This window comes from Hyperolius riggenbachi, chromosome 2 (assembly GCF_040937935.1).
Source record: "Hyperolius riggenbachi isolate aHypRig1 chromosome 2, aHypRig1.pri, whole genome shotgun sequence".
NCBI lineage: Eukaryota > Metazoa > Chordata > Amphibia > Anura > Hyperoliidae > Hyperolius > Hyperolius riggenbachi.
Genome location: NC_090647.1, coordinates 182,258,655 through 182,285,632, shown reverse-complemented (window position 1 = coordinate 182,285,632; position 26,978 = coordinate 182,258,655). Strand labels below are relative to the sequence as shown.

Below are 26,978 nucleotides of genomic sequence, written 5' to 3'. Positions count from 1 at the left end.
CTCCTCTGTAGTTAAGCTACCTCCTCTGTAGTTAAGCTACCTCCTCTGTAGTTAAGCTACCTCCTCTGTAGTTAAGCTACCTCCTCTGTAGTTAAGCTACCTCCTCTGTAGTTAAGTTACCTCCTCTGTAGTTAAGTTACCTCCTCTGTAGTTAAGTTACCTCCTCTGTAGTTAAGTTACCTCCTCTGTAGTTAAGTTACCTCCTCTGTAGTTAAGTTACCTCCTCTGTAGTTAAGTTACCTCCTCTGTAGTTAAGTTACCTCCTCTGTAGTTAAGTTACCTCCTCTGTAGTTAAGTTACCTCCTCTGTAGTTAAGTTACCTCCTCTGTAGTTAAGTTACCTCCTCTGTAGTTAAGTTACCTCCTCTGTAGTTAAGTTACCTCAGCATTACATTAGCAAGAGCTTTTAAAATCACAAAGTGCTGAAAAAAACTCTTTTAGTGTGCACCAGCCCTTAGTGGCATTTTGTGGTGCTTGTGTTTGACTTCCAGAGGGAAAGTTCTCCACAGAAGCATTGCGAGGGCAGTGCCAGGGTGAATATTAGCCACTATTAAGGGGGGGGGGGATAAACCTCCAACACACAAAGGTCAGACAGAGAATATTGTGTCTAGCTTAGTTAGCTGCTACAGAAAATTGTCCTCAGCTGATGCTATTAGGAGCAGATAACCATTTTTAGGGCGTTTCCCTGCAATACTCAGCAGCATTCATACTGCTCATGGATGAGGGCACTTTCCCAGAACAACAATAGTCACAATGGCCTCAATTCACTAAGATCATGCTAGAGATAATAAGGCAAGAGAAAATTTACCTCCACACGTGAGAGAGTTATCTTACCTCTTCATTCCTTAAGTTACCTCTCCTGTAGTTAATTTACCTCCTCTGTAGTTAATTTACCTCCTCTGTAGTTATTTTCACACGCAGTTAATTAACAGCCTGTCTTTAAATCTGGAGTTATTTTAAGGATTGGAGAGTTAATTTAAAGACAGAAGAGTTAACTTTAGGCTTGCCTGAGGTAAAATGTTTCCCGAATACTACATGCCTTATCACCATGGTAACAACTCTAGAAGAGTTATTAAAGACTGGAGATAAGTTTAGTGAATTGAGGCCAATGAGAGAAGAGGCTTTTGCCGACTGCACCAGCATTGTTCTTGGCTAACTAAGGTGCAAAGAACTGTCAATTTGTCACTTATGTTCTGTGTGTAAGCCAATTACAGAGAAAGCAAGTACAAGGTAAATATGTATTATATGCAGCATTTTAGTGAATGATTCAGAGCATGAACAGGCAGTACAGTATGCACCGCATTTCCATTAAAGCGGACCCAAACCAAACATTTTTTAATTCAAAATATTTAGTTGCACCACTCTGACACATACAAAGATAAATAAACACTCCTTCAAGCCTATGAGCATTTCAGTGCATGCTTTTCACCCCTCTCTTTTCATAACTAGGGTTATACAGGTGGCAGCCATTAGCAATTCCTCCTTTGCCAGACACCACCTACTCCACCAGTCTGCCAGATTCTGTCCCGGCAAAATGAAAGGAAGGGAGGGGTTTCTCTAATAAATGTAAAATATTTTATATTTGTCATCATGCATCTGAAAAAAAAAAACCCATATCCAGGCACATCGCCTCTAGTTAGGACATTAAATAAGTTATTAAGGAAAGGGAGGTGCTGAAGGGGGTGTGGCCAGAAAACAGCAAAAATCTATTAACCCTTCGCACTCTCGCATGCAAATATTCAAACAAATGCATTAACAGATTCACTCATCCAGGCACCACTGTTATCCCTACAGCTAAGTTAAAAGCAGGGGTCTTAGTTCACAGAAGAATGCCTTCTTATGCTTAGTCACCTATACTGCGCAGAAGTACCCAGGTAAACATAGGTGTCCTAACTCTGGCCCTGTAACATGCATAGTGCAGACATGCATTGCATCAAACCTATCTAGGGATTAGGAGCACACATCCTGACGTCCTCTTCTGGGACAGATAGTGCATCTTACCAATCGCACAAGGGAGCTAACGTAATGTATCCATGTGCACCATGCACATACACTAGCATAAGCTGTGTGCATGCTGACAAAAAACACAAACAGGGGAAGGAGGGAGTGCACTGAATTAAAACCCTAGCCACAGGGGTCAGTAACAAGAAAAAAAAACACATACCGTATTTCGCGCCGTATAAGACGCTCCGGCATATAAGACGCACCCAGGTTTAGAGGGCAAAAACCAGGGAAAAAAAATATAAACTAAACCTGGTGCGTCCATATTTCAGGAGCGTCTTGTACATGACCTCCCCCAAATGGTGCCCTCCTGTGTCTCCATGTCTCCCCCAGATGTCCTCCTGTCACCCCCAGTTGTCCTCCTGTACCCCCATGTGTCCTCCTGTCCCTCCCAAGTGTCCTCCTGTCCCTCCCAAGTGTCCTCCTGTCCCTCCCAAGTGTCCTCCTGTCCCCCCAAGTATCCTGTCCCCCCAAGTGTCCTCCTGTCCGCCCCAAGTGTCCTCCTGTCCGCCCCAAGTGTCCTCCTGTACCCCCAAGTGTCCTCCTGCCCCCCCAAGTGTCCCCCAGTGTCCTCCCAAATGTGCTCCTGTCCCCCCCCCCCCCCCAAGTGTCCTCCTGTCCCCCCCGAATGTGTCCTCCTGTCCCCCCAAGTGTCCTCCTGTCCCCCCCAAGTGTCCTCCTGTACCCCCCAAGTGTCCCCCAGTGTCCTCCCAAATGTGCTCCTGTCCCCCCCAAGTGTCCTCCTGTCCCCCCCCCCAAGTGTCTTCCCAAAGTGCTCCTGGCCCCCCTGAGTGTCCTCCCGAGTGCCCTCCCCACTGTGTATCCCACTGCGAGTCCCCCCCCCCCTGTTGCCGGGTCCCCCCCCTCTGTCGCTGGGTCCCCCCCTGTGTCGCCGGGTCCCCCCCTGTGTTAGAAGCGGCAGCGTCAGAAGCTTACCTCCTCCATCTTGCCCGCGGCGACTGAAGGCCTCCGGCACCTGTGGGCGGCTTCCTCTAGTGCCGGCTTGTAATGACGCGTCATTGATGACGCGTCATTACAAGCCGGCACTAGAGGAAGCCGCGTCCGTAAGTCGGGGATTCCCTGCCTTTGCCGTATAAGACGCAGGGACTTTTTCTCCCCATTTTTTGGGGAGAAAAAGTGCGTCTTATACGGCGGAAAATACGGTATATCCAGGCACATCGCCTCTAGTTAGGACATTAAATAAGTGCCTGGATGAGTGATTCTGTGAATGCATTTGTGTGAACATTTGCATGCGAGAGTGGGAAGGGTTAATAGATTTTTGCTGTTTTCCTCCCTTTCCTTAATAACTTGTTTAATGTCCTAACTAGAGGCGATGTGCCTGGATATATGTATTTTTTTCTTGTTACTGACCTCTGTGGCTAGGGTTTTAATTCAGTGCACTCCCTCCTTCCCCTGTATGTGTTTGTTTTGTCAGCATGCACACAGCTTATGCTGGTGTATGTGCATGGTGCGCATGGATACATTACGTTAGCTCCCTTGTGCGATTGGTAAGATGCACTATCTGTCCCAGGAGAGGACGTCAGGATGTGTGCTCCTAATCTCTCCTAATCTCTAGATAGGTTTGATGCAATGAATGTTTGCAGGTCTGCACTATGTATGTTACAGGGCCAGAGTTAGGACACCTATGTTTACCTGGGTACTTCTGCGCAGTATAGGTGACTAAGCATAAGAATGCATTCTTCTGTGAACTAAGACCCCGGGTTTTTAACTTAACTGCATTTGTTTTAACATTTGCATGCGAGAGTGCAAAGGGTTAATAGATTTTTGCATCTGAATAAACGCTGCTATTATAATTTAGATAATATATTTTATTTCTGAAATCTTTCATTTTTGGGTCCACTTTGAGGCTTAGTGGGTGGTAAATCACTGTATTTTAACACACTCTTAAAGGATACCTGAAGTGAAGGTATATGGAGGCTGACATTTATTTCTTTTTTACACAATACCAGTTGCCTGGCATCCAGCTGATCTTTCATGCATCAGTAGTGTCTGAATCACACACACCTCAAAAAAGCATGTGACAAATGCACATGTCAGAGCACCTGATCTGCATGCTTGTTTAGGATCTAAGGCTGAAAGTATTAGGGGAAGAGGATCATCAACAGGAAAACCAGATAGTTTGCATGATGTAAAAGGAAATATATACCATATTTTTCAAACTAAATGTTCCTGACCATAAGACGCACCTAGGTTTAGAGGACAAAAATCAGGGGAAAAATAAATTCTACATCTTGTGGATTATGCCCACTTTGTATCTCATGCCCCCTTGTACCTCGTGTCTCCCTTGGTCTTCCTCTGTCCCCCGCTCTATGCACCTTTGTATCCCCTTGGGTCCTCTGTCACCCTATGTCCTTTGCATCGGTACAGTAAAGGGAGTCCCTGACATTGTGGCAGGATGGGGGTTCGTATTGGCGGGCTTTCATAAGTCAGGAATTCCCTGCATTTGGACTATAAGACACAGTGACTTTTCCCCCACTTTTGGGGAGAAAAAGTAAGTCTTATAGTCCAAAAAAAAAACAGTAAATATGGCAGCATCTCACTTCAGGTGTACTTTAAAAGGCGTTAACCATAGGACCTACACACATGTATGGCGTTCTGGGGTTGAAAACGGCTAAAAGACCACTACATTCAGGTTGTGGCAACTACCCTCCCCTAAATACATGTTAAGGTCCATACTCACGGGGGACGGCCGTCGCCGCAACCGCGTGGCACGCGCATGTTGCGGCGACAGTTCGCCCGTGTGTATGACGCGCGCGCCCCGAACCGTCGCCCGTCGGAGCTGTCGCCAGGCGATTGACATGTTCAATCGCCGGCTACAGCCGTCGCCGCAACCTCGCCGGAACTGTCGCTAGCCCCGCATGTGTATGCGGGCTAGCGACAGCTACCCACACACAGTACACGGAGCATCCGGCGGGGGGGGGAGGAACCTCGGCGACAGCTTCCGCCGCATCGCTAATCCCTCTGCTGCCGTGTGGATGCAGAGGGACTTGGCGACGAGCTGTCGCCGAACTGTCGCGCACACGCTCCCGTGTGCAGCGACAGCTACAATTGTCCCCCCGTGAGTACTTAGCTTTAGGGATGTGGACGTATTTTATTCAGTGAACTGTGGAGTGTGCAATTGCTAAAGTGATTAAAGACCTGACTAACCGCTATTTGCCATTTTCCTGGCTGCTCCAAGAACAGCAGTGTGAATGAACCCTATCAAAGCACTATTAGGTTTAGGTAGAAAAATAGCTATACTGGTATAGTTTGCTTAAACAAAAATATTACGTGCTCCACCCTTGTTCATGAAAACATCAAGATACTGTTAGTACCTCAGTGTCTCATGTAGTGGTTAAAAATGTTACAGTAGGAAAAAAACAAAACAAATCGCTAACTGTATAAAACAATGTAGCTATGGTGTGAGCAAATTGTCACATAGGGATAGGTCAGCTTCCCCATTTACTGCTTGTACGGGTTACCTAGTAGGGCAAGAACAAACAAATCTCATACAATACAAGTCATAAAGCAGAATAAGTTGACTAATGAATTCTGCAATGTTAAACACAAGCTTCTACCTTAGTGAAGTTAAATTTCTTAACCTACATCAATACTTACATTTTTTAATCTTCTCTCTGTCTCTTCCTGCCTGAAAGCAGATTAAAAAGAAATCAAATGAGTACAGAGTCATCATAAAACAGGCAATTGAGTGTAGAACTAACACTGCAGACTAGTGACACTAATCAGCCATTACAAAGGACCAGCACACCCTCAGATAGACATGCCCCATCAAGCGAGACCATTCAGTAATGGCACAAAACACAATTATTGTACAATATTTTCCCACAATACAACAAAAGGATAAATAGACCACTTAAATGTTGGGAGCAGCAGTCATGTCATTTGGATTTAAAGGGTCGGAATAAAGTGCAGTAACAAACTCTGGCCATAAACACATGCAGGTATTTTACTGTCATAACAACAACATTGTTAAAAATACAATTATCTCAAGAGAACATCATGTAATTTAAGCATAGCACAGTCTAAGTAACAGTCAAAAACAAAATGAAGCAATGGCAAAGAAAATTATAACTACAGATTAAACTGAACTTCAAACAATCTTATGTCTTATAACTCTACAGCAAAATAAGAAAACAAATCATAGGGTGCTGGAGGTGCAGATGGGGTACACTGGTTAGGAGCCAGACTGACACATACAAGAATGGTGGTAAGACTGGTGTGGTGGCGGCACAAGGTAAATCCACCCCCTATACACAAGTTTGGTGCCTTAAGGCTTGGTTACCACTTGCAGCGGATGTAAAATGGGGCGGAAAGAGTTTTGCTCCGTCGCACATCTGTGCTGCCCGTTTTACATCTACTGCGTTCGTCTTGCCCGCTTCGATCACCGATGCTTACAGGTACCACCCCCCATTCTACTGCTACTGACTCTTCTGTTTGATCCCTCCTGAAACTGATAACCCGGAGCCTGGGGATCGCCATAGGATTTCAATAGACCAATTCTCTTTAGCAAGGGACAGTTTTCATTGGTCCAATGAAAATCATCCCTGTTGCTGAGGATTCCCATTCATCTTTTGTGACCCAGTGGGGATGTTCATGCTTCTGCCAGGCACGAATATGAGGGCTTAAATTGTCTACATTCAACATGTAGTAGTGATACTACATTCTTATTTTGAATGCAACGCCAGGAAAAAATGTTTTCTTTTTTTTAATAGTTTGGAAAACGATCACAATGTCTTTTGGGTTGCTTATTGCTGTCCTGTGTTCTGATCTGTGAGAACGTCCCTCATTTATGGCCCAGACAGGAAGTGAGGGAATTTCTCCTAGAGTGACAGATAAAGCCAATATTCCAAACAAACAGACAAACAGAAGATTTATATCGCGTTCCTTTCCTGGCGGACTCAAAGCACCAGAGCAGCAGCCACTAGGGTGCGCTCTATAGGCAGTAGCAGTGTTAGGGAGACTTGCTCATGGTCTCCTACTGAATAGGTGCTGGCTTACTGAACAGGCAGAGCCAAGATTCAAACCCAGTACACTATCCAGCCACCTGGATAGTGGTGCTATTACTTGTACAGTAAGGAAAGGCTAGAATTCACCAACTGTTTGTTGTCACTGCTGTGCTTCATTTCCTGCCCCTGGACTGTTCTCTTATTATATTCACAAAACTTCAGAAGTAAATAAAATCTCTAATGGACACAGATGGCAACACTCAAACATTTCCAACCTGTTAACACATTAGCTAAAACAAAAAATGAACACCCATGCTCTGGAGTTAGAATCTGGTTGCTTTATGGCTTTCTGCTGAAGAGTTATTATATAGATAGGGAATGCATAAGACAAAGTGAAAAATGTAACTCATCTACAGCTACATATAGATCTGACATGATCGGGATTGAATGACAATGTGCCAGTAATCTCTACACATTCTACTCTCTGCAGAGAGAGAGGGAAGGAGTAGGGCAGAAGTGCGCACTATTGCCGATTGCTAAAGACTGAACTGCAGGGGTCAGGAAATGATACATATTTGAGACGGTCACCTGAAATCATCATGAACAGCCATTTCATGCAATAAAAATTATGTTTGTGAACATAGGGTAGGAGGTCTAGTTTTGATTCAGTTAGATCTCATTCACATGGAGTGATGACCTGTGCAGTTACCATGCAGTTCAGCAGCCATGTACAAACCACAGCTGTTTGGGTCTTCTAAACCTCCAACTGCCCATTTCTGGCAGCAATCAAAAGCATGAGCTCTTGCTGGTCTATAGAATTGAACTGGGCACATCATAATGCGATACAGCCTGATCCGAATATCTACTCTCCAGGAGGAAGGAGGCCAGATTAGTCAAATGATAATTTCATCAACAACACAAAACACTTATGAAAAGGTTTAAAAAAAAATAAATAAAAAAAGGATTACTTTTTGAATATTAAGTTTATCATGTATGGGTGCTGTCTCCAGAGAGAAGATTACTTTGCCCAGAGTTCGGTTTAACGCCTGGTTCACACATAAATCTGCACATTTCCAGTCCGATCCAATATTGGCCTGTCCTGTCAGTTATGCATCAGTTTTGCATCCGTTGTCTCTCAGTTTTACCTAACTGGACTGTGTGAACACAGCCATAGAAAAACATGCAAAACTGATTTCAACTGTCAAAAACCGACAGGACACCATTTTATGTGTGAACCAAGCTTGGGAGTTCACATAAAAGGTGTACTTTTTCAGCCCAGTCAGGTAAAAGGCTTGGTTCACACAGTTGGCATCAGTTTTGTATCGGTTTCTATAGATTAGTTCACACAAATCTGTATATTCCCAGTCCAGTCCCATCAGATTTGCATCAGTTTTGTATAAGTTTTGTATGTGTTTCTATGGGTGTGTGTTCACACATAAAAGAGATAGATTTTCAGTCCAGTCAGGTAAAACTGATAGAAAACTGATGCAGAACTGAGAAGACAGGACTGGAATGGAAATGTACAGATGTATGTGAATAAAACCAAACAGATTAAAAACGTATGCAAAACTGCTGCATAACTGACAGAACAGGCCAGTACTGGACCAGAAATATGCAGATTTGTATGTGAACCAGGCCTTAATGCTGTTAAAATTACTTTTCTATTTCAATCTACAGTATAGAATGTTTTCTTTTGAATTTTATGGTGGACAGTGGTGAGCCGCCTCATTACTCTAAGGAAAATGGCTTTAAAATCCTAATATGGGCACCACGGGCATTAGATTTGCAGCTTTACTTAACTTCACTGATTTCAGAAAAGTTACGATTCAAGCTATGCCTGCTCCAGGTAAATTCTCTTTGCTTATCTGGTGTGTGCTCACAGAAGTCTGCACTTGACACTGACAAAAGTGCATAAACACTGCAAAGTATACTGATTTATCAGAATAATGAGAACTTGCATTACATGATATTTCATGCCAGTGAATGGCATCCTCTTGTGGAGGAGAGGTAAGTTGTTTGTGCATCAAGCTGTTCCTCTACGTGATAGCTTTATCCACAATAGACACGCAGTGAGAGGGGACTTTTAATGTTTGTGGTTAGTGTGTCAGTCCGGAACAGCATGTATTAAAATACTGTCCCTTGCTGGGAGAGTGGAATGTGTCGCGGCTTGTTTCCTGACTTGTTACTATGCAACTCATTCCAACACTGGCCACTGAAACAATTGCAAGCAATGTGCTAGACATGCCTATTTGTCTACTGTTCCTGCACTATTCAACTAAATATAGCTGGTATAAAGTATGGCAGCAGGCAGCGATATACCGCTTACATATAACTGTTCCCCTGAAAGTACTTCTATGACGCTTCAGTCTGGCAGCAGAATTTTACATTAAAAGTAATTTCAAAAATCTCCTAACTTTGGCACATAGAATGGCTGGCACTGTCATCAATCTCAGCACCAAAAGGGCCCAGACACACTATGTGCTTTTCTGAGCGCTTGTGATTGGTTAGCGCTTTTTGTGCGCTTTAAAAAAACAAGCAAAAAAAACCAACACTTTTTTTACCACTATTTTTACCACTATTACAATGAAAGTGAATGAGAGCGATTTTTAAAACGCGCTCAGGAAGCCCTGTCATTTATTGCTGTGCTGTGGTGCTGATCCTGTGCTTTTATCAGCAGCCCCAGTCGTTGAACTCTACAACAATTTAGCAGGTCTGATCTTACTTCACTGGCTGGTAAGGGAATAAAGCTGGCAGTTTCCATATTATTCTCAATTTGGATTTCTTCTTTTCTTGTGAAAATCTGCAGAATTTTGCTGCAAAATGAAATGCCATGCAAAAACAGGGGTGTGGAGTCTAGGAGTTGGAGCCATTTTGGGTACCTGTAGTCGGAGGTTTCATAAACTGAGACGTCGGAGTCAGATGATTTTTGTACCAACTTTAAAGGAGTTTGAGTTGGATGATTTCTGTACTGACTCCACAGCCCTGTGCAAAAATACAGCTAATGCTTTCCTAGGGTGCTACTGCTTTTCAGGAGCCATGTTCTGAATGGTGTACAGAAAAAAAAATTGGGGCAAAACACTTGCGGACAATCATCTGTGGTTCCTGCAGACACAAGAGTGATCCTTCACTTTCACACTTACAAACGAATTCATGGGCACGATTTTGCACAGGTGTTACCAATGCAAGGCATGCCCAGCAGGGGTGTGTTTCGGCGAGAATCAGTGAGAAGAGTGGGGCCGAAACAGTTTGTCATTACATATCCACCCAACTAGAAGTCAACCTGAAAGCAGCTTTTACTTATAGATGGAGATGATCAATTAAAGGTTAATTTTTTTCAGATTTAATGTAAATTGTATGCAGCTTGGAACTGGCCCAATACAAATAGGCAGGGAGTACATTCAGATGGTCCAATTCCAAACTGAACGCAATTTGCATTAAATTTGTACGCAGCCCAAATCTATTATAATTTACAGAAAATGACAGAGCATCTTCCCGAAATATACGACCAGGTATACAGCATCCTTATGCTGTCATATGTCTCAATGCATTTCCAAAAACATATCTACTCATTCCCATAACAGTAAAAAGTTAAGGTGTACGGAAGTGTAGCAGGTAAATACAGAATAATCCTGGTTATCCAGAATTCAAGCAACCAGCACAAATACCCAGCAGTATAGGCAGAGGACAGGGGTGACCTGTGCTGCAACTAGTAAGCGCCAAGGCTCCCCTATGCGAAGCAGAACAAATAGGCCCCGGCAAATTTGGGTGCACCATGCACTGCCATATTGCCGTAATTCACTTCACAGCCTAGCCGCATTTAGAAGCAAATTTAGCAATAGCTGGCAGAACAATTACATCTTCCCCCAGTGTCCATGGTGGCCTGGAGGGGGAATAGTAATTAAAGCCACTGGGACTTTTGCAGCAGCAGGGTGAGCAGTTTGTCGCCTCCATCCTGCGCCACCCATGAACTCTGCCAACCTCTTTCTCCGGGGCTCAGGCATCTTCTCCAGGGGGCTTCTTTTCATCTTGTGTACCGCTGGTCTACCGTGGCCCATCCGAAGCTGCCCACTGCGTACTAGCAGCCCTGGCTTCTGAACAGCCTAGGCCTATTTAAAGAGAACCCAATGTGAGAGGGATGTGGAGACTGCCATATTCATTTCCTTGTAAACAATGCCAGCTGCCTGATACTGGTATTGTTTAAAAGGAAATAACTATGCCAGCCTTTATATGCCTCTTACCTCGGGTTCCCTTTAAGATTAGATTATCCATACATTTATTTTCTATTTCAAAGCACCACAACATAGAAAAGCAATATTGATGTGAAGAAGCCCTTACATAAATGTAATGCAGCAAACAGACTTGTTTGTTCTCTATGCTGCAACTTATTTGAGTGGTAAGCGCTTCCTCTGTATAGTCCATGTTGTCAAGAATACAAACCACTCAAACTTGAAGGATTTGCACCAAGCATAGCTTGTAACTATACATATGTTTCCAAAGACACTCCTAAACACGTGGAGATTTGTGGCTGGCTGGCCCTAGACATGGAAGGAGTAGAATTTACAAGAGGTCTGCAGAGATGACATTTGTGCATGATTCATCCACTTAACAGCAATGTGTCACGAAGGTCATTTTTTGGCTTGGACTATGGATATGCTCCATCCTAAACCTGTCAATAGAAAGGAGAGCCGAGTGCTTTGTGAGGCAGTGTCTCCACTGAAATGGCAAATGAATATAAATATACACTGGAAATGTGTTTCCACAGATGTTCCTCTTAAACCTAAATAAATACTTAAACATGTGATTTATAATTAGACTACAGACATGTAAAAGAAATTGCACAGGAAATTATAATTAAGCCACCCAATCCTTCTTTCAGCATGTGAATAAAGAAACTGAGCCCAGCCCGGAACATTCACTAAATGGTTTAAAAATAGAGTCTTACGACAATAAAACTTTCCTCTCTGTACGTATAAAAACCTATAACTTTTACAACCAGACTTGGACGCCAGCAGATTACAATTTGAAGTTAGCTAAGCATATTTGCAGCCAACAAGAAATCTACTCTATTCCAACATGTTGACCTACAGGAAACGGGAAGGAATGCCAGGCCCTGTATACATGCCAGCCAGAGGACTCACCTCTTGGGCAGGGATACAATTTGTGGGGCGAGAACAAAGTCATTATAAACCTTTCCCAAAAACTACTTTCTCCGAACCATGTCGTAAATTTGCACTACACAATATAAAAAGAAGCACACCACCCTCGTTATCAACTGTATTGAGCAGAACTTTACCTAATAGCACTACTAATAGGTCAAATCAAGTGAAAAAGGAATTTTAAGTTATTCAAATCAAGACCTTCTTTCAGTAAGTTATTAGGATGGCAACCATCTTTGTCACAACATCTACTGCCCCCACCCTCACATACATTCTCCAGTAAGTCTGTTAGGCCTAGTCATCAAGTATATTTGTTTTCCTCATCAGATGCTTTTTAATTTTCAAATTTTTTATTGCAATATTTACGAGCGAGAGAGAGAGAGAGAGAGAGAGAGATCTCTGCTAACTTCATCACTAGGCAACAATCATTGTACTTGCAGGCGAAAAATTCTGGGTATTAAGAGATCTGTATCAGCAACTCATCTCTGGCATGCTGTCCCATGAGCGACACTAGCTTACCTGTACCTTTATTAAAGGGCCTTCTTAAAATAGCCTAAGTAGTATTCTGTTAGTTTGCTAAAGTAGAAGTGTCACTAATAATCAATGCAATTCAGTCTCGTCTCCTTATGAGTAACAACTTAATTTGTGTTCCTTACATAAGTAAGGGTTGGCTAAAAATGGGCCAGATTAGAGTAAGGAATGTGTGTTAGTCACATTTGTGTAAAATAGATTACATAGGTAAGCCCCGCCTTCTGCGTACCGCCTAGATTCTATAGGCAGACAGGAGAGGACACCATTACGGTTTACCATATCCAGTGTGGTTCGGAGGGGCACTAGACTCGATATAGGTGGGTTTAGCGGCCACACGCGTGGCTACAGTGGCACAACAGGCTTTTCAATTTGATTCGGATATCGGCAATAACCCGGACCCCAAATTAATTGTCCCTCCAAGTTGCTATGACTCGGAGGGGGGAAAGTATTTAACATTGCCCAGAACTTCAGCGGCAGCAGGGTGAGCAGCCATTTGGCTCACCCTGCGCCCAACTGACTGGACGGCATATATGCTATAGCAGCATAGAGGGTGATATAGTGGCTGGGAACGCGTGGAATCACTCGCATTCTCAGCCTGTCGGCGGCTGTCGCCGAACCCGAAAGTAGCCGCCGGCGGGGACAGGAGGATCGGAGCGAGGCTGCGAGGGCACCATACAGCTTCAGGGGGCTGAGGGATGCCCCAGGTGAGTAAAAATAATTTTTTATTTTTGACTTGAGTATCCCTTTAAGGGGTAAAACAGATGACCATATTTATGTACACCGTTATTCTTGAAATGTGCATTGAAAAAGAGTTTTTAAAGAAAACTGTACTTGTTGATCACTGCCACTCTTCTAGTGTAATATTTGTCAGAGCCACTTTGATTATTAAATACTGAATTTGACTCTCTGCCTAAGCAAGGAGGACACTGTCTTTAGTACACACGCTAAAGTATAAGTGAATGCTATGCCTACTACAGCAAATGGTTTCCTTCTACTTATAACCAGACCTAGCTGTAACTGGGCTTTATTTCTATCTCTCCACTACTTTGACAAATGATCTACAACAATCCTGCAAGTAAAGCAAAGATGAACAGAAATTTGTCAGGAATCCCTGGTTTGACCACCCCCCCCCCCCCCCTTCCCCCTCCCAGTCTGGAGTTCTCATGCATCTTATTTCTCTAGAAAGCTTTAATTAACATTGACTATAGGGAAGGGCAGCATGCGGTACCTTTCTTGCCTAGATTGCTTGTTTTGACAAGTACACCTTAAATAGGATTTAGTGGGCTCACCAACAGCAAATGTCCTCCATTTTCCCATATATAGTTTATATCAATTGCCATTAAAGATACAGCTATATTGCTAGTTCGTGGTAAGCCTGTAATTTGCTTGTGAATCACATTATCTCAGGAGTTGTCATGGGTGTGACAAAACAATTTAAGGATTGCCTCACTCTGAAAGTACATGGTAAATGAACGCACCACACTTAATGCTTACATGTCTGCATGTAATACAAGCTGTTATATGAGGCATTGCATTATAACTTGCTAACCCAATACTAAGCTAAACAGAGGAGTGTACTAACTACTGCACAAAAGTAGCCTTTTACGAGCCAAGAATAAAACGAAGCCCTCTTTCTGGTATTATAACCAATGATCAAGCATCTGGACATGACAGCCTACAAGCACCGCTTTAACAGGGTCAGTGCACTAAGACTTTACTATGCAATAAAACCTGTTAACCCCCGTTATGAAAATACTGTAAAATCTAGCCATTAAAGAAGTGACAACAGCTGTCATACTTGTGCAGGCTGCCTATGAATATCAAACGTATCACCTGTGCCCGAATGCTCATACTTCTTATAGCTTACATTAAGCACCAAGCAAATAATGAATGAAAACAAAATTGGAAATATATGTTTTTCTGATCCCTCTTTGTTGACCCAGAAAAGTTGATGGCAATTGTGGAAGCTATATTCGTCTTAAAGCAAAGCCCAAGCCTACCTAACTTCCCAAACTAATGCCACAGCCATTTGTCTATGACTGCCCCATTCTAGGCCTCACCCCCATTTCTCTGTCCCAGAGTAATTTCTAGGCACATGCTGCCCAGACAAAGGCCTGCGTGTCTCCGGTAAAGTACAGGGCACAAAACCACATCCTCTGTTATGTCAAAATTATGTTTCAGCCAGCATAGTATATTCTATTGTGTATTCCAGCATCTTTTTAGTGAAAACCTTGTCTGATGCCATTGCAGTTCCCTCTAATGGCACATCCTGCTAAGCCTCCCTCTGCCTTTAATAGAGTGCGCATGTCAACTCGATCGGGAGTGGAAGAAATGTCTGTACAAATTTGTTTTAGACGACTGAATAGTGCAGGATGGATCGTCAACTCGTAAACCTGACCATTTTTTCTAAGTCTTCAATTATTCTTTTTGATAATTGAGGAAAAAATGAGCATGTGTCAGACACCGATGTTTCAAATTTTACAATCAATCAGAAAAATTGTAATTCTCGATTTGAAAATAAATATTAAAAAAAAAAAAAAAAATGCATCGTGCGTCACCTTTAGAGAAATATCTCTCCTACAGCAACTCACAAGTTTTTTTTTGTTATTTGTTTTTTAAACTAACTATGTTCTAACTCTGCTGAATTGTTGCTAAAGGTAGATTAACATAGGTCGATTTCTTTCAGTAGGGTTTGTTACCTTGATCAGATCTTTTAAGAGATTTATAAGGCACGGATTGATTTTGAACAGAGTAAAAATGTGACTGGACATAACTGTCAATTTAAACAAAGAGGTTGGAAAAATGAAGTAGGAAGGAGCCAACAGCCACTAGTGGAAGCAGTGCCGAAAATGGATTCTCTATCAGAGTTCTGCTGAAATCTCATTAAAATAAAATGGTGCAAGGTGGTAAACTGATTACTACTGGATTGGATAACTGATTATTTGTGGAGGCAGAGGTCTATCAATCAGCAGATGGCTACTTAAAGAAAACCTGTACTGAAAATAAAAGTCAAAATAAGCATACCCAAGTCATACTTACCTTCCATGTAGTCTACTCCTCAGTGTCTTTCTCCTGTCCCGCGTCCTATTTGCTCACTATGATCAAGGGAATTTTCCGTCCTCCATTTTGAAAATAGCCATTACCCCATAACAGCTTTCTAGTCAGCACACAGTTAAACTAACATCGCCCACTTGAGCCATAGGGAAACATGAACATTACCTGGTACATCCGTTTTCCTCTCAGCTATAACTGACAGCAACTGATATTTTACTGACAGCAACTGATATATTTCAGATCTGACAAAATATTGTCAGAACTGGATGGGATTATTGTCAGAAGAAAATGGTGAGCTTCTGAGAGGAACTGATGGCAAGGTAACTCTGTAATGTTCATTTGAAGTTACCTCATGTGTTTATTTTAAATATTTTTACTCAGTACAGGTTCTCTTTAATGCTGGGAATACAAGATTAGATTTTTCAGCAGGTTGACTGTCCGATCGATTTTTTGATCGATTTCCGGTCACTTCTATGAGAAATCAATCAGAAAAACGATCGAAAATCAGATCAGACATGTTGGAAATTATCTATTGAACCATCTATCTGCCAAATAATCTCATGGTGTATTCCCAGCATTAGGCCCCGTTCTTACTTGGGTGATTTTAGCCCATGTTTTGCACTTTGCTGACTGCCAACCATCAGCAAAGCGCTGCAACACAAGTAATCCTACGTGATTTATCACACTACAGTGACTGCGATCGCAATTGTGCTGTATCTAGCATTTTCCAGGTCATTGCGTTGTGATTCTCATTAACTGTGAATCGCTAGGAGATTATGATTGTGTTTTAAAGAGAAACTCCAACCTAGAATTGAACTTTATCCCAATTAGTAGCTGATACCCCCTATTACATGAGAAATATAATGATTTTTACAAACAGACCATCTGGGGGCGCTGTATGACTGATTTTGTGCTCCCACAAGAAGCTCTGGGTACCGCGGTACTCTGGGCAAACTGCCACAATGTAACAATGTTCACAGACAGGAAATGGCTGTTTACAGCTGTCTCTAACAGCCAAAACAGCTAGGAGCAGCTACATAACCTGCCCACAGTAACAATGTCACCATGTAATACATGTCAGAATGTGAATCTGGGAGAGGAAAGATTTTACAATGAGCAAACACTGACTGAATCATTTATACATAATTATGGTAAAAAATGAAGCACTTTTTTTACTACATTATTTTCACTGGAGTTCCTCTTTAAGTTGCTAAGCGTGAACGGGGCTTTAGAATAATTTCACACAGCAGATTTATCAGTTAGTAACTGAATAACGGCCATGCACTAACCCTAAGGGACTGTTTCCACTACACTTGGATTCTGGATGCAGAAAAACTGACTCCAATGAATGCATATGGGCCCGCTTCCACTAAATACGATTTTTCTGATACAGATTTCTCATAGGTATTTATTGGAGTCAGTTTTCTGCATCCAGAATCTGCATCTAGTGGAAACAGGCCCTAACTTGACGTCAAGGATAATAAAAAACAGTGTTAAGGGGATAGGGAAAAAGGGAAAATTGGGCTGAACCTTTAGGCTGCTTACACACCAAGACGTTACAGGCGCACGTTAGTGCGCCTGTAACGCTCCCCCAACGCACAGCAATGTAACACAAGTGGGCTGTTCACACAGCCCACGTTGCGTTACATGTAATGCTGCACGTTCGGTGCAAAGTGCAGCATGCTACGGCGTTGGAGCAGCTATAGCCGCGTTAGACTGTTTGCACATGCGCAGTGGGGGGCGGAGAGGAGGCGGGGAGAGCCAGCTACAGTAGCCGCGCACATGGCTACTTAATATTCACTGCACCGGCAGCAGCTGATTGGCCGGCGGGACCACGTGATGCGGAGTGTCTCGCTCCGCATCACGTGGTCCCGCTGGCCAATCAGCGCCACTCTGGGAGACATTATAGGAATCGAGCCGCCGAACGCGGCTCACTCTACCATCGGCTTTTGCAGCACCATACGTTGTGTTAGGTGCACGTTATGCGACCTTAACGTGGCACCTAACACAACGTCTTGGTGTGCAAGAAGCCTTAATTAAAAAATTCAATTTGGTCACTAATAAGGGATATAAAGCCCTGACCGACACTACTGTAAACTACCAGAAATTGATCAATAGTGTATAAAAATTGATTTCTTTTCGCAAATACAAAATAGAGGTAGCAAAGCACTAGAAATAATTTGGAGACTGTTACAAAAGTTAAAACCAACAGTGCTGTTGTAACAAACATGCCAAAGCACAATTAGCAACGCCAAGCCAAAGCAGACACACAAACACGTATGGGCCCAAGCAACCACTCAGGTATATCCCAAAGTTGACCTCTGACCTCCCGTCAATTGTAGAAAGGACAAGAAGCAGTTCCTATAGTGGATTCAAGCAACTGATGTGCTTCCTTTCTCTTTGTGTGAGTGACTGAAATTCCGCTTGCTGCTGTAAGTGGCTCAAGCTAGTGTAGGAAACTCATCACCAGTATCATAAGCTGCGGACATTCGCAAATGCAAAGCTAGCTCTTGCTCCCATGCTGCAGGCAGACAAACTCTAGTGATCAAAGCGGGCGTTGTGCGGCAGGGAGAATTCCAACTAGTTTCACCCGGTGCTTCTGGGCTTCCTCAGGGCGTTGCTAACGTAGATGGGCCAGACCCTTTATAGGTACACATGGCTCCACCTACTGACATGTTGGTTGGACAGAAATTCCTGTGCAACATCAAAACCCATTTGGGCTGGTACACAGTCTTTATTGTTTGAGGCCAGTTCAAATAGGTTCCTATCACTTAAAGTCCAGAGAACGCTGGCTTAAAAAGGTACCTGAGGTGTGAGACCTATAGAAGTTGCCATATTTATTTCCTTTTAAACGAAACTAAACCAGTTGTCTGGCAGTGCTGCTGATTGTTCTGGACAGTAGGGTCCAATACATACACCTGAAACAAGCATGCAGCTAAACTTGTCAGATTTGTCAGACATCGGATCTGCATGCTTGTTCAGGGTTTCAGGCTTAAAATATTAGAGGCATAGGAACAGAAGGACAGCCAGGCAATGTGCATTATTTAAAAGGAAATAAACAGGTCAGCCTCCATATCCCTCTCACCTCGGGTTCTCTTTGACCTACTAACGACTGCGTCGCGCCGATGGGCGTGAACGTGGTGGCTCCAGCGGGACTGCCTAATGCCGATTGCCGTTAAGTCTTGGGGGAGTGTTTTGCCGGATATCGCTCCGCTATCAGTCTCCCAGCAGCGATCGCCGCTAGGAGACCGTTAGACTGCTTTTGCCGTCTATTTACACTGTACATTGCTGTGATCTATGGCAGCGCTGTACTAGGGACAGCCGTGTCACTTGGCTGATGCCTATGTCAACCGATCGCGATGATTGGCTGGCGGGGGCGAGGGGGAGGGAGGGGGGAAAAACAAAACAACAACAAATAGGGAAATGTATTTAAAAATATGAAAAAAAAATAATATATAAATAAAAACACAAACATTGGGGGAGCGATCAGAGCCCATCAACAGAAAGCTCTCTTTGTGGACAGAAAAGGGGGGGAGGGGGATTCATCTGTGTGCTGCGTGGTATGGCTCTGCAGCAAGCTTTTAAAGCTGCAGAGCCCAAATTTGTAAAAATATAGCCGGGTCACTAGAGGGTGTAAGCCTACGGTCCTTAAGAGGTTAAAGGGACAAGAGAGTTCTCACTCACACTGGATCAGCGTAGTCAGCCTTCACTGCAGCATAATCGCCGTTTCAGGATCACATCAAAATCATTGGCATAATGTTCTATTTTAATTTTTCTAAATTCCTTAGTTCAGAGATAGATAGATATATCTCAAGTACATAGAACATTTGCCTATTTCTGATTCCTCCCTACCTCAGGATATAAATGGTTTGGTCTGGTCTTTCCCAGTCTGTGTGTAATGCAGGCTCATGAAACAAAAAACAAATTGCATGTTTACAGAGAAATGCAGAATTGTACACGAAGGGTATTTAATGTACATAAAGCTGTCTACATAATGAGAAATGATAGCAAGTACAGTACGGACAATAAATCCCTTCATGGGCTAGTGCTGACTGCTGGAGACAGCAGAATACCCAAGCAGCTTGGGGTGACAAAAAAAAAACTACTAGGAATGTATGGGGGACTAAGAGAGACCGAAAAGCCCTCCTACTAAAAAGCCAACACTCAGTGTATTTAGTCTTCTTAAAACAGAAGGTATTTGTAATAATTCAGCTATAAGTGAAAGACTGATCTCCCACAATGCATCACTGCTGAATATGCAAATTACCTCAGCAATTCCCAATTAATTTCAGTTTTCCAGTCTCCATCTGTGATCATTTCACACCTAACTGCAGGAAACATCGGTTAACTCAGGAGAATAGAAACCAAGATCGGTGTCAAAGATATACGTGCATTACTTATAAAGTGAACTTCAAGAAAGTGTGTTTAGCAGAATCTAAAAAGTGCTCTACAGCCCCCTATCCTCTATTGAGCTATACAAGCTGAACTTGTATCATGCGGCAGTGGTTTCTGAAAAGTATAATAGTAGAGTTGTAATGTAATTCTGGGTTCACAAAATGCATGTTGTCAGCAATGACAAGGCTATTGTTTGCCGTATAACTATAAATCATTCCAACACCCTGTAATGCAATACATGAGCTGAAAACAGCTAGAAATGCCACTTTAACAGAGAAAAAAACCAAGAAAAGAACTATGCATATTTAACAGAAGCTATGCTGACAATGTATTAATTGCAAGGTACTCATTTCACAAAAGGTCTGCTTCTCACACTTACAAAAAAATATTTTTTCTACATAGAAACGGAGTACTTTTTTTTATTAGTTTATTTTTAAAATTTTGTTTAGATGCTACTATAACCAGGGGGTGTTCTTCTATGAAGCAATGTGAATCACGTGCTTCAAGATAGGAACAATTAGGCGGTGACAAGAGGACTCTCCATCCCTAGATGTATGGTGCCGTTTCACTCCCCTGCTCTCAGTGTCCCATAGTTGTGATCTCCATCTGCCCATCCAGGGTCTTGTATCCATGGTTACAGCAGTGCCTCATGTGACCAGTTACATGCTGCCGGGTCACATGAGGTGCCGCTGTAGTCAGAGAGGAAGCAGGACTGGCTGTGTGGCTGGTGAGCTGATCAATAGTCTGCTGAGAGATGGAGAGTGATGCTTCGCTGGTGCAACACATACCCAGTATCCTGGTGATTAGATGCTGCAGGACAGCAGGGAGGATATTCTGTCTCGTAAGAAGCAGAGGAAGGTAAGCATAGTGCTAGTGACTGCAATGCATAGCCAGATGTGTCTCTCCACTCTGACCAGGCTTTGCACAAACACATATCGGGGGAGGGGCGTCCTCACAATGTATTGCTTCAGGAGCCAAAAAGTCTAGAACTTGGACTGAAAACCACACAAATCAATTGCTAGCTGTACTGGACCATTGTTGATTGCTTCCTATTCAGGAATTGGGTAGTGTCCTTATATGCTACCCTGTCCAATCAGTTTTGTTCAAATCTGATGAAGAATAGACTGAACAGCCAGCAATGTACCATCCGATGTAGTACACTATTCTGCTTACCTCTAACATCCTGTCAATACAGCACGTTGCTGAATGTCCTTGATTCTAATTTGTTTATACAGCGCTTTTCAGCGTATACTAAGCAAGTCCTATCACCAAGGATGGAAATACACTACCGCCTTGCCACAACGCCCCCATTAGATCACAGAACTTCCATTTTACTACCCTTTAAGCAATTCCCGAGCTTGGAGACTACGAAGAAATGAGGGGGCAAAATTTTTTTTACAATACTTCTACAGTGGATTATGGTATTTTAGCTTCCCTTCTGGTCATGTTGCAATTAGCCTGCATGGGTTTCATGGGATACTTACCAAAACAGAACAGGGATTTTTACAGCTCAGTACTTTGTCATCCCTTACTTGCAGGTGATTGCACATACAGCAGTTATGGAAGAGTATTGTATCTCAGCTGTAATCCAAGGTAAACAATTCTTTTACATTCAGATCTGACTGCTGAATACTTTTACCTCATATTCCCACATACCTGCAAGCTGGTGTCACATTGCATCTGGGGACAAACTACCAGCAAGGTAATTTTCTGGCAAAGCACACAAGACAGCAATTGCATAATACCATCAGTTTGTGTTTAAAGCTTAGCAGTTTGTGTGCTACATATCCCCCCCAAAATTATATTATAATATATATACACACACACACACACACACACACACACACCTATCAAAACAGAAGGTTTCCAAATTTCATATCTACATTGAGGGAAAGAAGTATCATATATACGTGTGCATACACCCACTCTCACCCCCCCCCCCCCCATGCACAGTGTAAATTGGAGCATGCTGGTGGGTGCAGGGTGCGCACTGATGCGTGCTGCAGCATGCATATCTGCCTCTCCTGCTCAAGCACCAGTTCCTGCCTCTCCTCGCCAGCTTCTGAACTGGCTGCTAGAGCTCCAGGCTTACGGTCATGTGATCTCTGAGCCTGGAGCTCTAGTGGACTTGCATGTGAAACAATTGTTTTCATTATGCAAATTTTGTATGTTTTTAGTATACATCCCTGGAATTAATTAAGAACTGATAACCGTGCAGTAAGGTACATTCTTTCATTCACCTGACTGGGGTGTAAAAGGGGCCAGATTATGCAAATTAATAATTGTAGCAATTATTTGATACACTGACCTTCAAGATAAATTAGTATAGGTCTGTAAAAAAAAACGCAAAACTAGCAATATGCATAGCAATGATTTTAGAACCAGATCCAGGCTGTAAAGTAAATAATGATAGCTAAGCAAAAAAAAGCAGATTAATAAGATCTAAATATGGGATTTAAATTTAGCTCACACTAGCGGTGTTGTCTTTGTTGTTAATTTGCAAGCATGTGTTTTGTTTTAGGTAGGTCTTTGTTTTGCTCTGTTAGCAGTTGTTGTTTTTGTAATACCCACAGTACTTAAACTTAAAACAAAATATAAGCCTCATCTAGGTAAACTATAGTTCTGTTTATTTTCTCTAACGCCACAAAAGCAGTCAGATGTTTGGCTCTGCACATTGATCTTTAAAGAGGAACTCCAGTTCACATTTGATTGTTGGATAATGCAGGGAACATTAGAAGCCTGAGCATGCTGCCATGTTGCTGACTGGATTCAGGAGGTGTTACACACTGAAAATCACCAAACACAATCGAAACAGGAATTCTGCGAGTTCAAGAAAGAGGAATTGCTCTAGTGCAGGCTTTCTCAACCAGGGTTCCTTGGCATTTTTCCCCATTGTTTGGGTTGGGGGAAGTGCGATAGTGAGCACACTATAGTAGGGGGTACTGTAAAAAGAAGCACTAAATTGGGTGTCAGAATGATAATGGGCACATTAATAAAAAGCATTAGAATTTATAATAAAGGGCACTGTAATAAGGGTTAGTGGCATAAAAAGCTGCATCAGCTTTTAAAGGAATACTGTAGGGGGGGTCAGGGGAAAATGAGTTTAACTTACCCAGGTCTTCTAATGGTCCCCGCAGACATCCTGTGCCCGCGCAGTCACTCACCGATGCTCCAGCCCCGCCTCCAGTTCACTTGTGGAATTTCAGACTTTAATGTCTGAAAACCACTGCGCCTGCGTTGCCATGTCCTCGCTCCCGCTGATGTCACCAGGAGCGTACAGCGCAGGCACAGACCAACGCAGGCACAGTGGTTTTCAGACTTTAAAGTCTGAAATTCCAGAAGTGAACCGGAGGCGGGGCCGGAGCATCGGTGAGTGGCTGCGCGGGCACAGGAAGTCTGTGGGGGACCATTAGAAGCCCCGGGTAACTTCAACTCATTTTCCCCCGAACCCCCTACAGTATTCCTTTAAAGACCATGCCAGCGGCCCCTTGAGATCCAAAAAGTATTTGCAGGATTCCTCCAGGGTAAAAAGGTTGAGAAAGGCTGCTCTAGTGTGACAACGGTCATTGCATTAAATAGCCAGAGATGTTAAAAATCCCTGAAAAGCGAGTGCAATAGTTGAATAGAGCAGCACTGCAACAGAGACCAAGGTAAGTGCTATGTATTTGTGTAAAATGCCTGGTCATCTGTGCTGCAGAGTGAAGTATTATGAGCTTAGGCCCTAAAGCTCCGTATACACATACAGGGCTGTGGAGTCTGAGTCAAAGCAATTTTGGGTATCTGGAGTCGATGGTTTCATAAACTTAGAAGTCGGATGATTTTTTTGTACCAACTTCACAGCCCTAGTAAGTGGTAAACTAAGGAGTTGAGGAGTCAGAGACATTTTGGGTATCTGGAGTTGGAGGTTTCATCAACTAAGTCGGATGATTTTTGTAGCGACTCCACAGCCCTGAGTTCCTGTGTATGAGGCATATCGGCCAGTCGGGATCAGGACCTAATCCCCCTGGTGACATTATAGGGCTGAGGTTGTACATACACATTGTGTTGCTATGCAAGGGAGAAGGGAGGCTGGCAAAACAGCGCAGGAGGGATGTCACATGCGGACAGGGTGAGTGCGGAGAACAATGTTCTCAGCCGGCGCTTGGCTGAATCAATTCACCAGGCTAATCACTGGCCAAGGAGTCTGGGTCTATCAGGGGACACTGCACACACTAGATTTTGGGTTAGTTTTATTTAGCAAGTTAGTTTTATCTAGCAAGGGCTTTGGTGCCTGTGTTCTGGCTCAGGATAAGTCTCCTCACCTGCTGATCTATTCCAACATAAATAATAACAAAACATCTTTGACTGGGAAATGGTTAAATCTTGTAATCCTAATATACTGTAATTCAATAACATACTTGTTTGATATCTGAATTCTATTTAGGCTGGTTTCACAGTGGGACGTTACAGGCGCACGTTAGAGCAGCCTGTAACGCAGCCCACCGCACAGTAATGAAAAATCAATGGGGCTGTTCACAGTGCGGACGTTGCGTTACATTGTAACGCTGCGTCACAAGACAACGTACTGCATGCAGTACTTTGGACGCGGCTGAGCCGCGTTAGACTGCTTGCACATGCTCAGTAATGTGGGGGAGGAGCGGAGAGCGGCCAGGCACATGGCTAATTAATATTCACTGCACGTTATGACGTGCAGTGTTTACTTCCTGGAGCAGCCGCTCTGTGCGGCGATTGGCCGGCGGGACCACGTGATGCCGCATGCGCACAAGAGTGCGCATCACGGCATCACTGACGCCAGAGTGAGCTGCACAACGCGGCTCACTCTGACGTCCAGATCCAGCACCACCAGGCGTTCCGTTAGGGGGACGTTATGCGACCTTAACGCCCCCTCTAACGCAACGTCCTGGTGTGAAATTAGCCTTAGGGTTCTTTCACACTATGTGAGTTATACCGTTTTGTTTTTTTTTACATGTGGGGTTGATGTGGCTTTGGAAAATTTAAAGCTATAGGCTTGCTATACACCAGCGGTTCTGGAACCTATCCTGGCTACAGGGGCATAAACAGATAATTTGCATATTCAGTAGTGGTGCATTGTGGGCAACCACAGATGTTCACTGAAAGCTGAATTATTGCAAGTTTCCTTATGTTTTAAGAAGGCAAGTCACACCAAGCATTTCTTGTTAGTAGGAGGGCTCGTGGGTCTCTTTTAGCCCCCTATACATTCCTAGTGGTTTGGCTCACCCCAAGCTGTTTGGTTTCACCATTTTTTTTTTCTAAAACTCATTTGCCTTTAGAATTTTAAACGTGTGTATTTCCAATTTTTGGGTATTGTAAAATACAACATTGGGAAAAACTGGTTTGCTTTATAAAATTAATGTTAACAGGTAAACACGCATACAGACACAAATGCACACACAAACAGAGAAAACTATATGTAAGAACACAAACACATTGTATGTATGTTCTTACAATGTTTTTAGGAGCAGGGACAAAAGAATGAGACTGCAGATACATGTAACAAGTTCTAACACTCCCAACCAGACATGTAGCTACCCTTAGGCTGCTTTCACAGTAAGACGTTACAGGCGCACGTTAGTGCAGCCTGTAACGCTCCCCAACGCACAGCAATGTAACTGCAATGGGCTGTTCACAGTGCCCACGTTGCGTTACATTGTAACGCTGCACGTCAATCTAATGTGCAGCATGCTACGGCGTTAGAGCGGCTTTGCTGCGTTGGCCTGCTTGCACAGGCGCAGTGATTAGCCACATGGCTAATTAATATTCACTGCACTGTGCTGACGTCACTCGCGGGACCACGGGATGCGGAGTGTTCCGCTCACGTGGTCTCCACCAGCGCATGCGTACTATAGTACGCATCACGGACGCATCAAAGAGCCGCTTAACGCGGCTCTTTGGTAACTTCCTCTGTCACCACCACCATTCGTTGCGTTAGGTGCACGTTATGCGACCTTAACATAGCACCTAACGCAACGTCTTAGGCCCCGTTCACATCACAAACGCGGATGGCCATGCGTGCGGAACGCGTGCGGACCGCAACGCGTACGAACGCACGCCATCCGCGTTTGTGCGTTGCGTGGCTGATCCCATCACTGAAAAGTGAATGGGACAGCCATGCGTTTTTACAAAAAATGCATGCAGCATGCGTTCCCGGACCGCACAGGTCCGGAACGCATGCAGTGTGAACATCAGACATTGCACTCTATGCAATGTCTGATGTCATGCGTGTCGGCCACCTGCACGCGTTTCCAAAACGCAGCTGGAAACGCGTGCAGTGTGAACGGGGCCTTAGTGTGTAAGAAGCCTAAAAGGGAAATGGACTTACATTTTTGATTTATCTTTGTGGGAAAAAAAAAACTGATAAGCATTTACCAAGTCCGCTATTTCATATTAAAAATGTAATGCTCTGTGCCAAAAGGTTGTTCTAAAGGTGGCAACACACCACATACAATTTTAACATTTCTTTTCAGTTCAAAAAGTAGAACCAATTTTTTGATGGATTGTAATAATTGAAAAGTCTGACCAATGTAGCACATAAGTGTTACATTTTTCTGCAATTATGACTTTTTTTTTTTTGAAAACTGAAAAAAAAAAAAAAACTTGCTTGGCTCCATATAAAGAAATTGCCAGTTTTTAAGCTTTCATCAAGCTGCTGATGTCTATCCCATTGTCCCACTGTTTTGAAGCACATTTGAATTGAGAGATGAATATGGAGGCGGATATATTTATTTCCTTTAAAACTGTGCAAATTGCCTGGCAGCCCTGCTGACCCTCTGCCTCCAATACTTATAACCATTGGCCCTGAACAAGCATGCAGATAAGAGGTCTCTGACTGAGGTCCGGCTGGATTAGCCACAAGT

At 43.3% G+C, this 26,978-nt stretch overlaps 1 protein-coding gene across 1 annotated transcript in view; it reads right to left on the bottom strand.

Annotated features, from left to right (window-relative positions):
- The window catches only part of LMO7 (LIM domain 7), a 234,079-nt gene that overhangs the window by 82,430 nt on the left and 124,671 nt on the right, over positions 1-26,978 (bottom strand). Inside the window, exon 6 of the mRNA XM_068267863.1 lies at positions 5,619-5,649. Coding sequence (XP_068123964.1) covers positions 5,619-5,649 — 31 coding nt within the window. The remainder of the gene's footprint in view (positions 1-5,618; positions 5,650-26,978) is intronic.